General features: G+C 43.8%; 1 protein-coding gene across 4 annotated transcripts in view; it reads left to right on the top strand.

The window, feature by feature from the left end:
* Positions 1-15,195, top strand: part of MED27 (mediator complex subunit 27) — a 217,687-nt gene that overhangs the window by 179,299 nt on the left and 23,193 nt on the right. For 3 of the 4 annotated variants that reach the window (XR_010148555.1, XR_010148556.1, XM_016961905.3), the window contains 2 exons: positions 4,582-4,689; positions 14,384-14,425. Coding sequence is in view for 2 of the 4 variants with exons in the window: in XM_016961905.3 (XP_016817394.1) it covers positions 4,582-4,689; positions 14,384-14,425 (150 nt within the window). In the remaining 2 variants the exon portion in view is untranslated. Of the gene's footprint in view, positions 1-4,581; positions 4,690-10,448; positions 10,614-14,383; positions 14,426-15,195 lie in introns of those variants that run through there. The other variant, XM_054659203.2, reaches the window with a different exon arrangement.

Below are 15,195 nucleotides of genomic sequence, written 5' to 3' on the forward strand. Positions count from 1 at the left end.
ATGAGCACCAGGATCTTTTTTGGCTCTATAAAAAATAAGAATTGGCTGGGCGCGGTGGCTCACGCCTGTAATCCCAGCACTTTGGGAGGCCGAGGGCGGGTGGATCACCTGAGGTCAGGAGTTCGAGACCAGCCTGGTCAACATGGCGAAACCCTATCTCTACTAAAAAAAAATACAAAAATTAGCTGGGTGTGGTGACAGGAGGCTGAGGCAGGAGAATTGCTTGAACCCAGGAGGCAGAGGTTGCAGTGAGCCAAGATCACGCCACTGCACTCCAGCCTGGGTGACAGAGCAGGACTCCATCTCAAAAATAATAAATAAATAAATAAATAAGAATTGACAAACTTCATAGAGCTTTATGGATTCAGAAGATCCCAAAAGTAAGCCAGTGCAAGACTTTTCATACTGACTATCCATAAACTACTATAGCCCTGGAAGTCATCTTGCCAAAAAAAAAAAAAAATCAAACCTGCATCTCATCTAATTATCAATTGGCAGGCAATACAGAGGAAGGAGCAGCATGTTAAAGTATACCACTGGGATGCCACCAGCAAAATCCAGACTGTGGAAAACTCTGTAGGAGATAACCCAGTTTCTTCAACACATAAAATGGGGGCATGGGGTTGGGAGGGGGATCTCTTTAGTTTGGGAAAGACTTATGAGACATGTCAACCAGTCACATTGTGTGGACCATATTTGGATCCTGATATGAGCAGACTTGTAATAAAGTGGCAAAAGTAAAATCCAACAAACCCCTTCCCTGCCCAAAGTGCCAACTTAATTGATTTTTAAAAACTTCTTATTATGGAAGATTTAAAAACATATACACGAGTAAATGAAATAGTACAAAGAACCCCACGAACCCATCCCAGCTTCAACAATGACCAACTCTTGGCCAATCTTGTCACCTCCACCTCCACCTCCTTTTCCCTCCCTGTGTTACTCTTCTGAAACAAATAACAGCCATGGTATCACTTCATCTGTAAATATTTCAGTACGTATTTCTCAAAGGGTTCCAAAAGCACATAAGCAGAACCATGACACCCACATCTAATACAATAATAACTCTCCAGTATTATCAAGCATGTAGTTCAGTGTTCAGATTTCCAACAGTCTCATAAGTTTTGATTTGATTTAGTAGTGCCCATCGCTGACAAGAACAGAATGAAATAGGTGTGTTCATACCTTTCTGGTTGGCATAACCGTTGTGGTTAGCAGTTTGGCAGATTATATCAAAAGCCTTAAAATATTTGTATTGTTTGCCACAGTAATTATGACTTTGCAAATCTAGGGAAATAATTCCAAATGTGGTGAAAACTTTGTGAACAAAAGTATACACTGCGGCCATATTTATATTAGGGGAAACTTGGAAGTAACCCGAATGTCCACCAATAGGAGAATGGTTAAAGAAATTATAGGATATCCTTTCAGTAGAATGTCGTGCAGCAATGCAACACTGATTGTGAAGACTATATAGCAGTATGGAACAATACTTGTCATAGTTTTAAGGAAAAATTTGATTTGAAAATATACATGGCTGGGTGTGGTGGCTTGCGCCTGTAATCCCAACACTTTGGGAGGCCAAGGCGGGCGGACCATGAGGTCAGGAGTTCAAGACCAGCCTGGTCAACATGGTGAAACCCCGTCTCTACTAAAAATACAAAAATTAGCCGGGGGTGGTGGCGCACGCATGTAATCCCAGCTACTCAGGAGGCTGAGGCAGGAAAATCGCTTGAACCCGGGAGGCGGAGTTTACAGTGAGCCGAGATGGCACCACTGCAGTCCAGCCTGGGCGACAGAGTGAGACTCTGTTTCAGAAAAAGAAAAAAGAAAGAAAATATATATATATATAGTTTCATTATAACGATGTTAGAAATTCAAAAACCATAAGCCTTTGATAATAAAATGATTGAAAGGAAGTACCCCAAAATGTTAATGGTGATTATCTTTCCATCTCAAGACCAGGAACAACTGTCTTCTTCCTTTGTTCTCTAATTTTAGATTTTTCCATAATAAACATTTATATTTTTAAGTATTAGTTAACTTTAAAATACCAAAATTAACTTTTAATAGAAAAAAATTTGAATATAAAATTTCTGGTGTTATTAGTGTGTATTTCTAAAATCCATCTTAAGAAACTTAAATTACAAAGGCAATTTATCATTTAATTAATATCAGCCAGGTTTTGATGTTTCAGGAAACAATTGCTTAGTCACCTAGGCTTATTAGCAAAGAAAGTTAAAATGTGCAGTTACAAACAGTGGCCCTTCCAGAGGAGAGCTGTGGAGAATGTGTGGGACCTACGTTCACTTTAGCCTAGTGAGAAGGTATCGATTTCAGTGTCTGTAACTACAAAACTGTAACTTGGCCGGGCGTGGTGGCTCATGCCTGTAATCCCAGCACTTTGGGAGGCCAAGGCAGACAGATCACTTGAGGTCAGGAGTTTGAGATCAGCCTGGCCAACATGGTGAAACCCCATCTCTACTAAAAATACAAAAAACTTAGCCAGATGTGGTTGTGCGCACCTATAGTCCCAGCTACTCGGGAGGCTGAGGCAGGAGAATCGCTTGAACCTGGGAGATGGACGTTGCAGTGAGCCGAGATCACACCACTGCACTCCAGCCTGGGTGAAAGAGCAAGACTTTGCCTCAAAGAAAAAAAAAAAACAACTGTAACTCAGTTGCTTTCCCTCCCTCCCTTTCTTCCAGTAGGCTCCATGTTAACTAAAGACAGAGTTACTCACTCTACCTCCATGGTTTATTGGCATCCTTAGATAGGGATTTTCAGTAACACAAAAAAATGACCCATTGATTGGACATAGGACAACAAAAAATAAAGAGACCCACTAAACATTACATGGTGTGACAATATTTAAAAGTGTTATACAGAAATAGGATGCCTTTATTAGCAGTCCCTTAAATGTAAATAAATGTTTTTTCTTAACCATGTTTGTATTCAGTACTATTTAAAGTATACAGAAATAGAGCTATCAACCTAACGCTTGAAATTATTGAAGGAATCAAATGTTGGGGGTGTTCACTGATACCCAGGACTAATCAAGGAAGGAGGAAGGTTGTTGTTGAGGATGATCAGTTGGAAAACTGCAAGGAATGGGGATATAAGGAAGGGGTGATTGGAGGTGGCATCCCCAGAAACTGACGGCAGGTCGGAGTTGAAGGATCAGGATTGCCATCTGGGGCTAAGGCTCTTACCTTAGGCAGCTCAGCAGGGCTTTCTTTCAGCAAATTCTGTGACGTCAAAACCTCATCAGAGCGACTCGGACTATGGGCGGGTGGGTCCCAGGCTGGGGTCTGCGTCCAGGGTCTCATATACGAAATGAAAAGCTTTAGCAAAGTCTTAGAAGAGTTACGTGAGCCCCTCGTCTTCATCCGTATATTGTTTATTGTCGCTATAACCAAATACATGAAGCTGGGTAGTTTACAGGAAAAGAGATTAAGCTCACAGTTCTGCCGGTTAGGAAGTATAAGAAGCATGATGCCCGTATCTGCTTCACCATCTGGCGAGGGCTTTTGTGTTGCACCGCATCACAAACATCGCAACATGGTGGAAGGTCTAAGGGGAGGCAGACACGTGTGAAGGCCAAAACCCAAGGGGTATCCTGGCTTTATAACAACCCACTCTCGAGGGAGCTGATCCGTCTTGCCAGAGCAGGGACACAGGACGTCAAGAATGAACCCAGCCATTTCTGAGGGATCCGCCTCCTTGACCCAAACACCCCCCACTAGGCCCCACCTCCCAACACCACACTGGGGATAAAATTTCAACCTGAGTTTTGGTGGGGGGAAACAGCCATATCCACACCATAGTGTCCCTAAAGAAGGGAAGGTGCAGTTTCTATTCTTGGTGCTGAGCCTATTCCAGCAAGCACAGCAGGTTCCTTTTTCCCTGGCATACATGAAACTGCACTTTTTTTAGGATTTTTTTAAAAAATGTATAATATGTGCTTAGGTTCTGAGAGTAAAAGCACTTAAATGTATTTCCAGGATCATGTTTCTTTTTTGAAGATAAAATTCAGCTACTTTCCTTTTACCTCCTGACTTTATTTGCTATTGCTTTTCCACTTTTACCAGTTACTATAGATAGATAGTTCAACCAAGAGGCATTTGGTACTTGCCTTTGCTCTGTATATTGTACTGTGTACATATTGCATAGGTATACATAGGGCCACGACATAGTACGAAACAACGTGCTCACTAAATCCTATAATTGCCAGAATTGTAGAATCCTCGCCTTTGAAAAAGAAAATCTTAAAATGGGAAAGGGAAGGATTTTACTTTTTCCAGCAGACAGTAAACATATGAAACTTATCCTCAGAGTTTGTAAGCCAAAAATATAAATAAATTTAGGGAAGTTAGACGAGTTGAGGCCCAAAACATTTTTCAGTGATTACAGAAAGAACTTGCTGTTATTGAGAGTTCATTTTCCAGTGCTGGAGGATCCACAGGGCCAGCACCATGAATCCAGTCTCACTGGATTGGCCAGGTGGTCATTTCTTCTCACACCCCTGCCCAACTTTGTGTGATTGCATGTTCAAGCGTCAGCTTACATGTGTTTTGGCAGGTGACCTTGGGAAAGGTGTTGAAAGTGATCGTCGTCATGCGGAGCCTGTTCATTGATCGAACAATAGTAAAGGGATATAACGAGAATGTCTACACAGAAGATGGCAAGGTAAGCATTGTGGAGTCTTGTGTGTTCCTTGGTTTTCTGTATCCCAGAACAAGTGTAGTCGAATTCCAGATGAATGGCATTAAAAACTAGCAATCATAGCGGAAATGATCAGCAAACATAGATTTGTCAGCGTGAGGATGCACACTTTGTGAAAAAGCATGTCATTCTCTCTGCTTGCATTCTCCATCAAGCTTCTGCTTTTTCCTCTAAGCCTGATGCCCTTAGTTGAATTTCTAATTTATCACCTTAGACCCCAGTTGCCTCATTAAATGTGTCTTCTGAGGAAATGGATTTTTTTCCCCAAGTCAAGCAGCTCCTCAGTAGCCCAAGGTTCAGCATTTTGCTTTTCCTAGAACCACGAGGAAAATTCCCATTCATTTGACACAACCTGATGACACTCTTTTTCCACAAAACTAACAAGTCGCCCTTAGGAAGTGGCTGTGCACAGCAGCATATATTGAATACTGCTGTTGAAAGAAGACGTGTTATTTCCACGGGTGACTTGTTTCATGGAAAGTTCACCCTTGTGAACCCCTAATTCCTTTTGACTGCACAGTCTCCATATGGCTCCACAGAGAGCATCAGAGGATGCTGATGGGAGCTGACAGCCTTCATTTGTGTTTGCACCAGAGTGTAATGAACACCGTGCCTGAGATGCCCCACACTCTTCCAGGCCACTCTCAGCACGGAGCCTGGTCTCCCCACCCCATCGGGAGCCTTTCCTTCCTCGTGACTCTCATTAAAATGTAAACGTTTGTTAGTATGAATACTAGCACTCACCACCCAACAGCCACATTATAATGAGAATAGAATGTTCTTCAAAAAAAGGTGGTAACTGTGGCTTAGCACATAGCAGGGCGTTACATAAGAAGCATAGCCCGTGATATAATGAGATGTGTGTTTTGAACAAGTAACCCAGCATTTCCACATTCCACACAAGTGTTGTCTACGTGGGATGCAACTCCTGCTCCAAGGACTGTGCCCAGTTCTCGTAAATTTCCTCGTTGATACCAAATCATTCATTGAGGGGAGATTTCCTTTTTCTTTTTGGAAAAACCAAATGTCTTTGGAGCATGCATGTAAAGTGAGTAATCAGTCAGGTGTAGTCTGTGCGTCTGATTTGTAAACTCTGACAGCTGCTCCAGAAGGTTCCACACTGTTGGTCAGCAGGAGACGCAGCACTGAGGGTAGTGTATACCCTCGCAGAGACCATGGGCAGTGGCATTTTGAGATGCCATTCTTGTTGGGTTTTTTCAAAGTTGACAACTTCATAGTCACTCCTGGTACAACACATAGCCCTTGCTTGCCAAGGACTTACAAACGAATTGGAGAGATGAAGAACAAATACGTAGAAAGGTGAGTCATAATCAGGACCGTGCTACTAGAGTTACCAAACTTAGGGTGCAAATGAAGCATGCTCTGAATTGAGATCGTAAGGAGGAGTGGAAATTTACCTACTTTGCATGATACCTTTAACACTCTATTTAATTGCCCCTTACTGAAAGTGTCTGAAGTAGTACACATAAAGCACTTGGCACTTTGCCATCTAGTCAATACTCAGTAAATGATAACTAGTATTATTTTTATTCTAACTTAAAATAACAGTCTTGGAATATAGAGTCTCATAGGTATGGTGCTTCCAAAACACCTCTGATCGCCCCTCCTCAGCTGCTCCAGTTACTTCCTTCTTTCTTGTCTTCCCCCTTGACTTCCCAGTTTCCCAGAGTTTTCTTCTCCCTCTGCGCATTCTCTTTGGCCATTCTCATCCACGTCACCCACACAAGGATCACTCATGATTTGTTTCTAGATCAGACTTCCCATGTTCCTCAAGTTTAGCCTGTCTAAAACAAAACTCATCATCTCTCTCCCTACACTCAGTTTCCCTCCTCTTTTCCTTATCTTGGTTAACAGTACCACCACCTAATTGGTTAAAGCTTTCTTCCCTTCATCCCGCTGGTCTAGGCTGTCAGTGATTACTGGCAGTTCTCCCTCTTAAGTAACTCTCAAACTGGGCCCCCCATCCCTCTCCACCCCTCTCGCTCCTCTCCGGCTCTCATTATCTCTGCACTGAAGAATGCACGCACCGCCTCACTTCTAGTCTCCAGTCTTGCTTCCCTCACAGTCTGTCCTTCACTTGGCTTCCAGAGCTGTCTTCCTAAAATACACATGCGAGCGGATGATTCTCTTTCTTTTTGCCATCTCCCCCTTGCCCAAAGCAGCCCTCCCCAAAGTAGGAAAGTAGGATATTAATAGATGTTAGGCAGAAAGCAATGCATGGTCAAACAAGTTTGAGAAACTCTGGGTTAGAGAAAGTTCAGTGGGTTTCTTTACTGTGGAAACCAGTTTGCTGATGTGCCTTATGAATATCTTACAGGGAGTAGAGAGTATGCAATATTTTCCTAACTTATTTGGCCACCAAATTCTTTTTATCTTCTTTTATTCTTAGAGCATATTGTGACATTGCCATTTTGTAGAATATACTTCTGAAAACTCTGGCTTGTAGCATAAAATCCAGACTCCTCTGCAAGGCGTCTAAATGCCTCATGGCGCAGCCCCTGCCTTCCTTTCTGACTTCATCTGGCATCATTCTCTACACACACCTCATCTTATCTCCAGCCGCGTGCTCCCTGTAGCTTCCATGACATGCCACACTCTTTCACGTATTTGCATGTTTTGTGCCTTTTGCCCTGGGATCCCTCCTAGTCCAGCTGACAAAGTTTTACTCTTCCCTTTACACTGGCTGAATGCCATCTTCTTTCCCATCCTGTCTCCATTTTCCCAAGAGCCTCTTTGCTTATGAACATGGGCTCTAGAGATGGCCAACCTGGGTTTGCCTCTCCTTACAGCACAGAGTTATCATCATTATCCACACACCCATAGAATTCAGAACAATCTTTTCCTAGTGGTGCATCATGATTATTTACATGTCCATCTTGCAATTAATAAAAATACTAACAATACTAACATACGTTGGTCAGGCAGGCACTGCACAAAGCGAACTTTGCCCACGGTGGCTGTCGAATCCTCCTCACAGCATCATGAGACAGGCGCTGCTCTTAGACTCATCTTACACATGGAGAAACTGAGACCTAGAATGGTAACGTTGCCCACAGCCACACAGGGCTGGATCTCAATCCTGCATCTACCAGGAGCTCCTCAAGGGCACAGGCTCCATCGTGTGACTGTCTGTCTGTAGGGTGCACTTCTGTGCCAGGAGCACGGTAGGAGCCCAGTCCTGTCTGGGAGGAGATGATGAAAAAGCCTACTTGGGATATGAAAATGCTTAAGCTGGAATGGAAAGTGGAGAATCAAAAATGAGAAATGGGGACTAAAAGGAGCGGTAGTAATTGAAGTTGTAAATAAGTCAGAGGATAAAGGAGACACACGAGTAAAGGGAGACCTCGGGCCCTCCTGATGAGAGATTAGCCCGGCCTCTCTCTTTCTCCGAAGGAAAATGGCTGTGCATTTGGGACCCTGGTTGACATCAGAAATGTGGTTGGACAGGAAGCCTTGCGTCCCCCTTTACAACTGTATGCGTTGGCCCAAGCAGTGCTTAAGCAGTGCTTAAGCTTAAGATTCCGCTCAGAATCTCATCCTAGCCAATTTGATTAGCCCCTTTTTTCAGAGCACTTCACAAATGATAAAAATAAACCATGCAGACATTATTAGTGCTCTATTTTGAGTACTCTGTGTGTGTGTACTTTATTTATATACAATCTAGGCATTAGTGCAATTAATGTGTTGAATTGTCTGGCACATCCCAAATGAAATGTGGCGTCTGGAAGGAGCCCTTGGGGCCTGACATGTGTTCTACAAGAGCACGTTGTTGCTGGAGACGTCACTGCTCCCGGGACGCAGCCTGCGTTTGCTGAGTTGGTGCCTAGGTGGCTGCAGGGGGGTGTTTTGCTGCAGTCTCCTGGAGCACAGCCACAGAGGCCCTGGGTGTGGCTCAGGAAGCCTCCTATGGGCTTAACTTCTGCCTCTGTGGTTGTCTCTGTCCTCCAAGCCCAAAGCAACCAGCACATTCGAAAGTTTCATTATCCTTCTTGCTGCTGTAGTGGCCCAGCACCACCCCTAATTTCCAGACCTTGCAGGTTTTTTCCCCATCAGAATGCAGCCCAGCAAGGCTATCACTTTGCACTTTGCTCTAACAACCACCGCCATGACCCTAGCATCCTGTCTCTTTACCTGCAGTGCATATTTTTGATACCAAGGACCAATAGCCTGATTCCTCTAATAAAATAAAAATGCTTTTCAGACTTACCAACCACTTATTCATTGTACTCAGGGAGTAGCAAGAGCCATGACTCAGCATGTTAAAAGGCAGGATTGAAGATGAATACCTGGCCATTGTCCTGATCTTATACCAGTCAGACTTAACTGAAAAAAAAAAAATGTGTCTCGTTTGAATTTATCTTTTTGGGGGATTTAGGTTATGTTAATGCTATAGCTTCATTAATTACCCCATATCAATAAAAAAGGCAGCTTTTAGCCTCCGAGCATAAGAGAGGAAAAGAAATGGTGGTATCAAAGGAAACCTTCAAAGACAGCCAGAGCTGTCTCCAGGGTAATTTCTGATCCCCGCATTCTTCCCACTTCAAAGTTGGCTGTGTGTGTGCATGTGGGTCGAGAGGGTGGGGAGCTGAATCTGATTTCTCTAATAAGTGTTGGCATCAGCCCTGTTTGATATCAGATGCAGGGAACATTTTGATTTGTTATAGCCTTTGAAATTGTTCAGACGACCTTCAGAAAAATGGCCTCTTGTTACTTCTAGGGGGAAGGGTGAAAGCCAGGGAAAGGGGAATCCAGTTTAATTCATATGCAGAGGATGCCCTGAAATTGTGCTTTCAGCAGTTTTTTAGTAACAAATGCATGTCCTGATTGAAAGTGAAAAGTTGAAGAATAATAGACCTGTAACACTGTGTTCTTGGGTGAGGCTCTTGTTCACTCTTTTATTCTCTGGGGAGGGTCAGCAGATTTGAGAGGGTGACCACATAGAAGTTTATGGTTTGGAAAATGTGGGTAACAACATGGAGAGATCCGTCACCATAGCTGGTTTGCAGCATTCTACCCAAACTGATAGGCCTATCACCTGTTCACCTTGCAAGACGAAGCTACTAAATAGAGGTTCTAAAAGTTGGAACCTCGTGTGGCTTACGAGTTTTATTTAGATAATTTTGAATCGATTCCACTGTTTTTTGAAATGAAGTAAAGAATTGATAACTTTCTGATAAGCTGCCAAAATGTTCACTTGCTGTTACATGAATTTTAGTGGCAGTGGTTGTCACAGCAGCAGGCCTCAAAGCAGAACTATGCTCCCAGAAGAGCTGCGCAAGTGACAGCTTAGGGAGCGCGCAGCCCCGGCATCCTGCCTGCTGTCTAACTGGAAGGCAGTCTCTTCCTCCCAGGGTAAGAGCTGGGCCTCTGCACACAGACCTGGTTTCAAATTCCCCCACCTCGCATTAACTATGCAATGGTGGACAAGTCGCCTAACTTCTCTGAGCCTCAGCATCCTCATCTGTGAATTGGAAATGGTTTTATCAACCTCATGTTATTGCCAAAAGGATTTTAAAAGTAACGCAGGTAAAGGGCAGGCCGAATGCGTCATCTTCATCGGTAAATGGCATCTGCCCTTGCTGGTTGTGATGGAGGTGGTGGTGGTGGTCAGCATTGCAGACAGAATCACCTGCCTGCTGATACTGGGTCGCTCTGATTGTTCTTGTCAGTGAATAAATTTGATTTGTCACCATTTTCACCAGTTCTTCCTGTGTGTCAAGAGGTCTTTTGATGTCTTGGTGTTTGCCCTGAGAACAGACGTGTCTGTGCTGAAGCAGTTGGTCATCTGCAAGGTTTGTTTTCATTTCACCTGAGAACAGACCACACCCCACCCTTAAAATACTTACTGCAATCCCCAGAGGCCAGGAGGCTGCTCCTGAGACTGCAGACTCAGCCACCAATTACCACAAGGTTGACTTTTGTGTTTTCAGATCTTTCTTATGCTTGCTCAGAATACTGAAGGGTGCTTCGCTTTCTTTTTCCTGACACTATATAGTTCAGAATAATTTTTTGTTCATCAGGTTGAAGGTTTGCAGCTTCCAGAATGCTCCTTTTTTGAATATTGCAGCCAGCAAAGAATTGGTAGCCATGTCTGCCTCTGCAGTAAATAAGCTGAAGCTAATAAATATTCACTTGGATCAGTCCTGGCTCCCTGAAATGAATTTCTGAAATCTTCCTGGCCCTGAGGAGAGGCAGGACATTGACTCCAGAATGCTCATTTCTGGCTTTCTTTGGCATAAATCTAGCAGAAAATCAAGTACGAACCACCTGCTGTGCACTCCTAGCAAAAGAGGGCCCTATGGTTAAGGGGTCCCTTTTTCACCCATGCGCACCAGGTAAATAGACCGTATTATCTAAGGTCCTTCTGTCCCAGATGGTAGGAGCTTTTCCCTAGGGTCCTGAATAATATATTTAAACCTTTTAAAAAGAGCGTCATCCTCACTTTGAATAAATGTGGTGTGTTTTGAGAATCCACAATGAGGCTGGAGAGGCCATGTTTTCATTAAACCTATGCATATTTTTCTCTAGATTTTTTTAAATTAAGACATTTTGCAGATACTGAAGGATTTTTAAATATGTTTATCTTTTAAATAAAAACTGTAACTTTTTAATCTAGCAGATTCTTCTTTTCTGTTTTTCTTGGCTTTGTGTTTATGTCTTGGTCTGCTTATGTATGATGTAAGCAGGCAGGAAGGGTAAACAGTGAAGAAGTTCAGAAGAAACAGCTGTGGGCTCAAAATGGAAGGAGAACTATATTAGTTCCAAGTTCAGACATCGGTGTTCCTCTTCCTAAAACTGAGATTTGGAATCTTTGGCTTCTCCCTGTCATCTTGGCAGTAATTTTGGTACAACTAAACGATGCAAAAGTCATTCTTATTCATCCTGCAACCCCTGAATAATCTTTAAATGCTGCATTTGTTAAGCCCTGGGTTAAACTGCGGCACTGAGAAAGTAATACGAACCGGATTTATCCTCCCAGATATGACCAGCTGCCCAACAGTAGTTTTCTTCAACAGAATTGATAATGTGGGGAATTAATTTCATATGTTTCTTTTGAGGTTTCCCTCAGAGTCATCTGGAGGTAACATGTCACTTTTCCCCTTGCAGATTGTTGAGCTGTCACATTATAATTCCAGCGCTGGAAGATCTTTAAAATTCTTACTCCATCCAGTGGTTTAAGTGGGGGGCACTGACTGGCAATTGACACCACCTTTCTGAAGAGCAGTTTAGCCAGAGTAGAAGGAGGATGATCTGTTGAGGGTTTTTGTGGCAATGCAAGAAGGAGATGGTGCAGGCAGTGGGGGTAGGGAGAAGTGGGTGATTGAGGTTCGTTTTTCCTATTGAATGAATGAATGCTTGATCAGTGAAAGCTCCTCCATGATTTGTCATGGAGTTCGATGAGCTGAACCTCTGCCCTCTCCTGCGGAAGTACAGAGTGGCCTCCTCAGAATCATCTTAACCTTCTCTACTGTCCTAAAAGTTTTCAAACACAGTGAAATTTTCATGAAACTAATTGTGAACAGGGAAAAGCCAGGAGAACTAAATGTATATGCCTGTTCACAGCCCTGCTTTTAATTTCCAAGCACTGTTTTCAGAAAGCCAGGTTTTAGTGTCTTCCGCAGAATAGACACAGAGCTCTGAAGTGTCCTGGGTCAAATGCAACACATCCTGTCCTGTCTTCTTAAAGGGCTTTTCCTGTCCAATGGCTTCCCAATGCTTTCTGGTGCTCCAAAATCAATCACACACCACACAGGCCTAAACCGCCATGGCCCAGGGCTCTACCTGACCGCTGGCCAACCCCCAAGGCAGGTTCCCAGAGGCCCATTGACCAGGTGTTCCATTCACTCAACTCTTGAACTCATATATTAAAGTCAACTTTTTAGCACCTATGGGACACAGTGATGGCTTTCTTGTTTCCTCATTGCCCTTGAGCCGTCTCTGTCAGCACTGTATTTTGGGTAGTTCTATTTTTGCCATACTTAATTTGTTCTAAACTCTTGAAACAGAAGGCATTGATTTGTTGAAACAGAAGGCATTGATTTGGTATATCAGGCAAACCAGTAAAAACCAAAATGTTTTTGGTTAGAATGAGCTACTGAAGTACGCTGTGTGTGACCAAGTGTGACCAGAGGAGGACTGGACTGGGTTTACTGTGAGCCCTACCCACATGCCAACTCACACCTCCTCCAGCTTCCTCATTCATCAAGTAGGGGTGCCCTAGAACAGGGGCTCCTGACCAGCCGGGCGTCAGTTACCCTTGGGAGCAGGGCTACAAAACAAACAATGGAACAGGCTCTTGGGCCTGCATCAGCCATTGATTCAATACTCTAGGGGAGGAACTGAGCAATCTGTATATCAAAAAACAAAAACCTTCCCCCAGGGGCTTCTGATGCTCAGCCAGGATTTGAGCACCACCAGATGAGGCCATCTGTAAGATGCCTCGCTAGATAGCCTTGGGCTCATGAAAGGCTCTGAGCTATTGTTTCCCCATCTGGAGAATAAGACTGTTGATGGGGCCAGTCACGTGGGCCAGTTCTGGGGATTACATGAGTGTGTGTGGAGGGCCTAGTGCAGTGCCTGGCATGGAACAGGTGCTCAGCAGCTGGATGCTGCCAGCTTTCCTCCACTCAGAAAAGACCTACTGATGCCCACAACATGCCAGACCCCATTTCTGGACCTGGAGAGGCAGTGGGAAGGAAGGCAAGCCTCCTATCCTCACTGAACTTCCATCCTGTGGGCAAGTCAGGCAGGAAACAAGTAAACAAAGAAATAACAGAGCTTCAGGCAGTTTTAAATATTATGAAAACTTTAAATTTTGAAATGGTAAAGAGGGTCCAGTGTAATGGCTCATGCCTGTAATCCCAGTACTTTGGGAGTCCAAGGGGGGCAGATCACCTGAGGTCAGGAGTTTGAGACCAGCCTGGCCAACATAGTGAAACCCTATCTCTACTAAAAATACAAAAATTAAGTAGGCATGGTGACGCACGCCTATAGTCCCAGCCACTCAGGAGGCTGAAGCAGGAGAATCACTTGAACCCGGGAGATGCAGGTTGCAGTGAGCTGAGATCACGCCACTGCACTCCAGCCTGGGTGACAGAGCCAGACTCCATCTCAAAAAAAAAAAAAAAAAAGTAAAGAGAATCAAGGTAACAGGTACTGGAAAGAATGTTTAGATAAGGTAACTGGGAAATGCCTCTCTGATAAGGTGACATTTGAGCTCAAGGGAGTATAAGAAGAGCCACATGGGGGTTTATGGGAAAAACAATTCAGGCAAAGGGCACAGCGAGTGCAAAGGGCCTGAGGCAGCATTGACCTTGGCATTGAGAAATGCAAGAACCGTGGTGAGAATCAAAGTTGAAAGTGAGCCAGGGACTCAGCTTGCAGGAGCCCTGGAAGCAGCAGGTGCCTCAAGGTGACTTGCTGTATTCCTTCATTGACTTTTCTTAACTTGCCTACAAATGGATAAAGAAGAAATTAAGTCGGACATTTAAGATCCTTTTCAACCCTGAGATCCTATTATTCTATGATGAGATTTTTTTTTCAAGTTTAAGAAGGGTTAACAGTAGTTACAATATTATTTCTTGAAGTCCCGAATTCTAAGACCGATGCTGATGATCCTTCTCTCCTTTCCCCTCAGCTTGATATATGGTCCAAATCCAACTATCAAGTATTCCAGAAGGTAAGTTTTACTTTTTGCTTCTTACTCAAGCGGCATTAGGAAAACATGAATGCTTTGAGGTTTAAACATTGGTCTCAAATCAGAGGCTTTTGAAAAAGTGAAAAAAGCCAGACAGAAAAGGATGCTCACTGTCTGATTCCATATGTATGACATTCTGGAAAAAAACAAAACCTTAGGGACAGAAATCAGATCCGTGGTTGCCTAGGGGAGGGTACAGGGACTTGGCCCCAAAGGGGCACAAGAGAATGTGGGGTGGTGGGAATATTCTGTATCTTAATTGTGGTGGTGTTACACAACTGTACATGTTTGTCAAAACTCAGAACTATATTACTACAAAGGGGCAGTCTTATTGTATGTAAATTATACCTTAGGAAAACCATAGGTTTTTGAGATGTTCCAAAAACTGTATTCTGAAAACCTAGTTTTAAAACTTGGTTTCTCAGAGCCCTAGCGGTCTCCACTGGTGCCCAAGGGATGGGCCAAGGGAAGCAGGCTGGCACTCCCTCACCCTGCCCCTTCCCCACTTTGTGCTCTGGGGACACTGTATCTTTTTCAGATATTGGGCTTCCTTATGAAAAACTGTTATGGGAAATGTCAGACGAAATGAAAAGTGACCAGAGAAAATTCATTTCCCCAGCTCCTGACAGTGCAGGGCCCCTTCCCTGGACCAACTCAGGCCCTGTGGCTGATGAGGATTCTGTCCCCACCGCCACACCCCCACCAGTCCCCACAGTACTCAGGGCCAGCTCCCTGCAGGGCAGCAGCCGGCT

Source organism: Pan troglodytes, chromosome 11 (assembly GCF_028858775.2).
Source record: "Pan troglodytes isolate AG18354 chromosome 11, NHGRI_mPanTro3-v2.0_pri, whole genome shotgun sequence".
NCBI classification, from domain to species: domain Eukaryota; kingdom Metazoa; phylum Chordata; class Mammalia; order Primates; family Hominidae; genus Pan; species Pan troglodytes.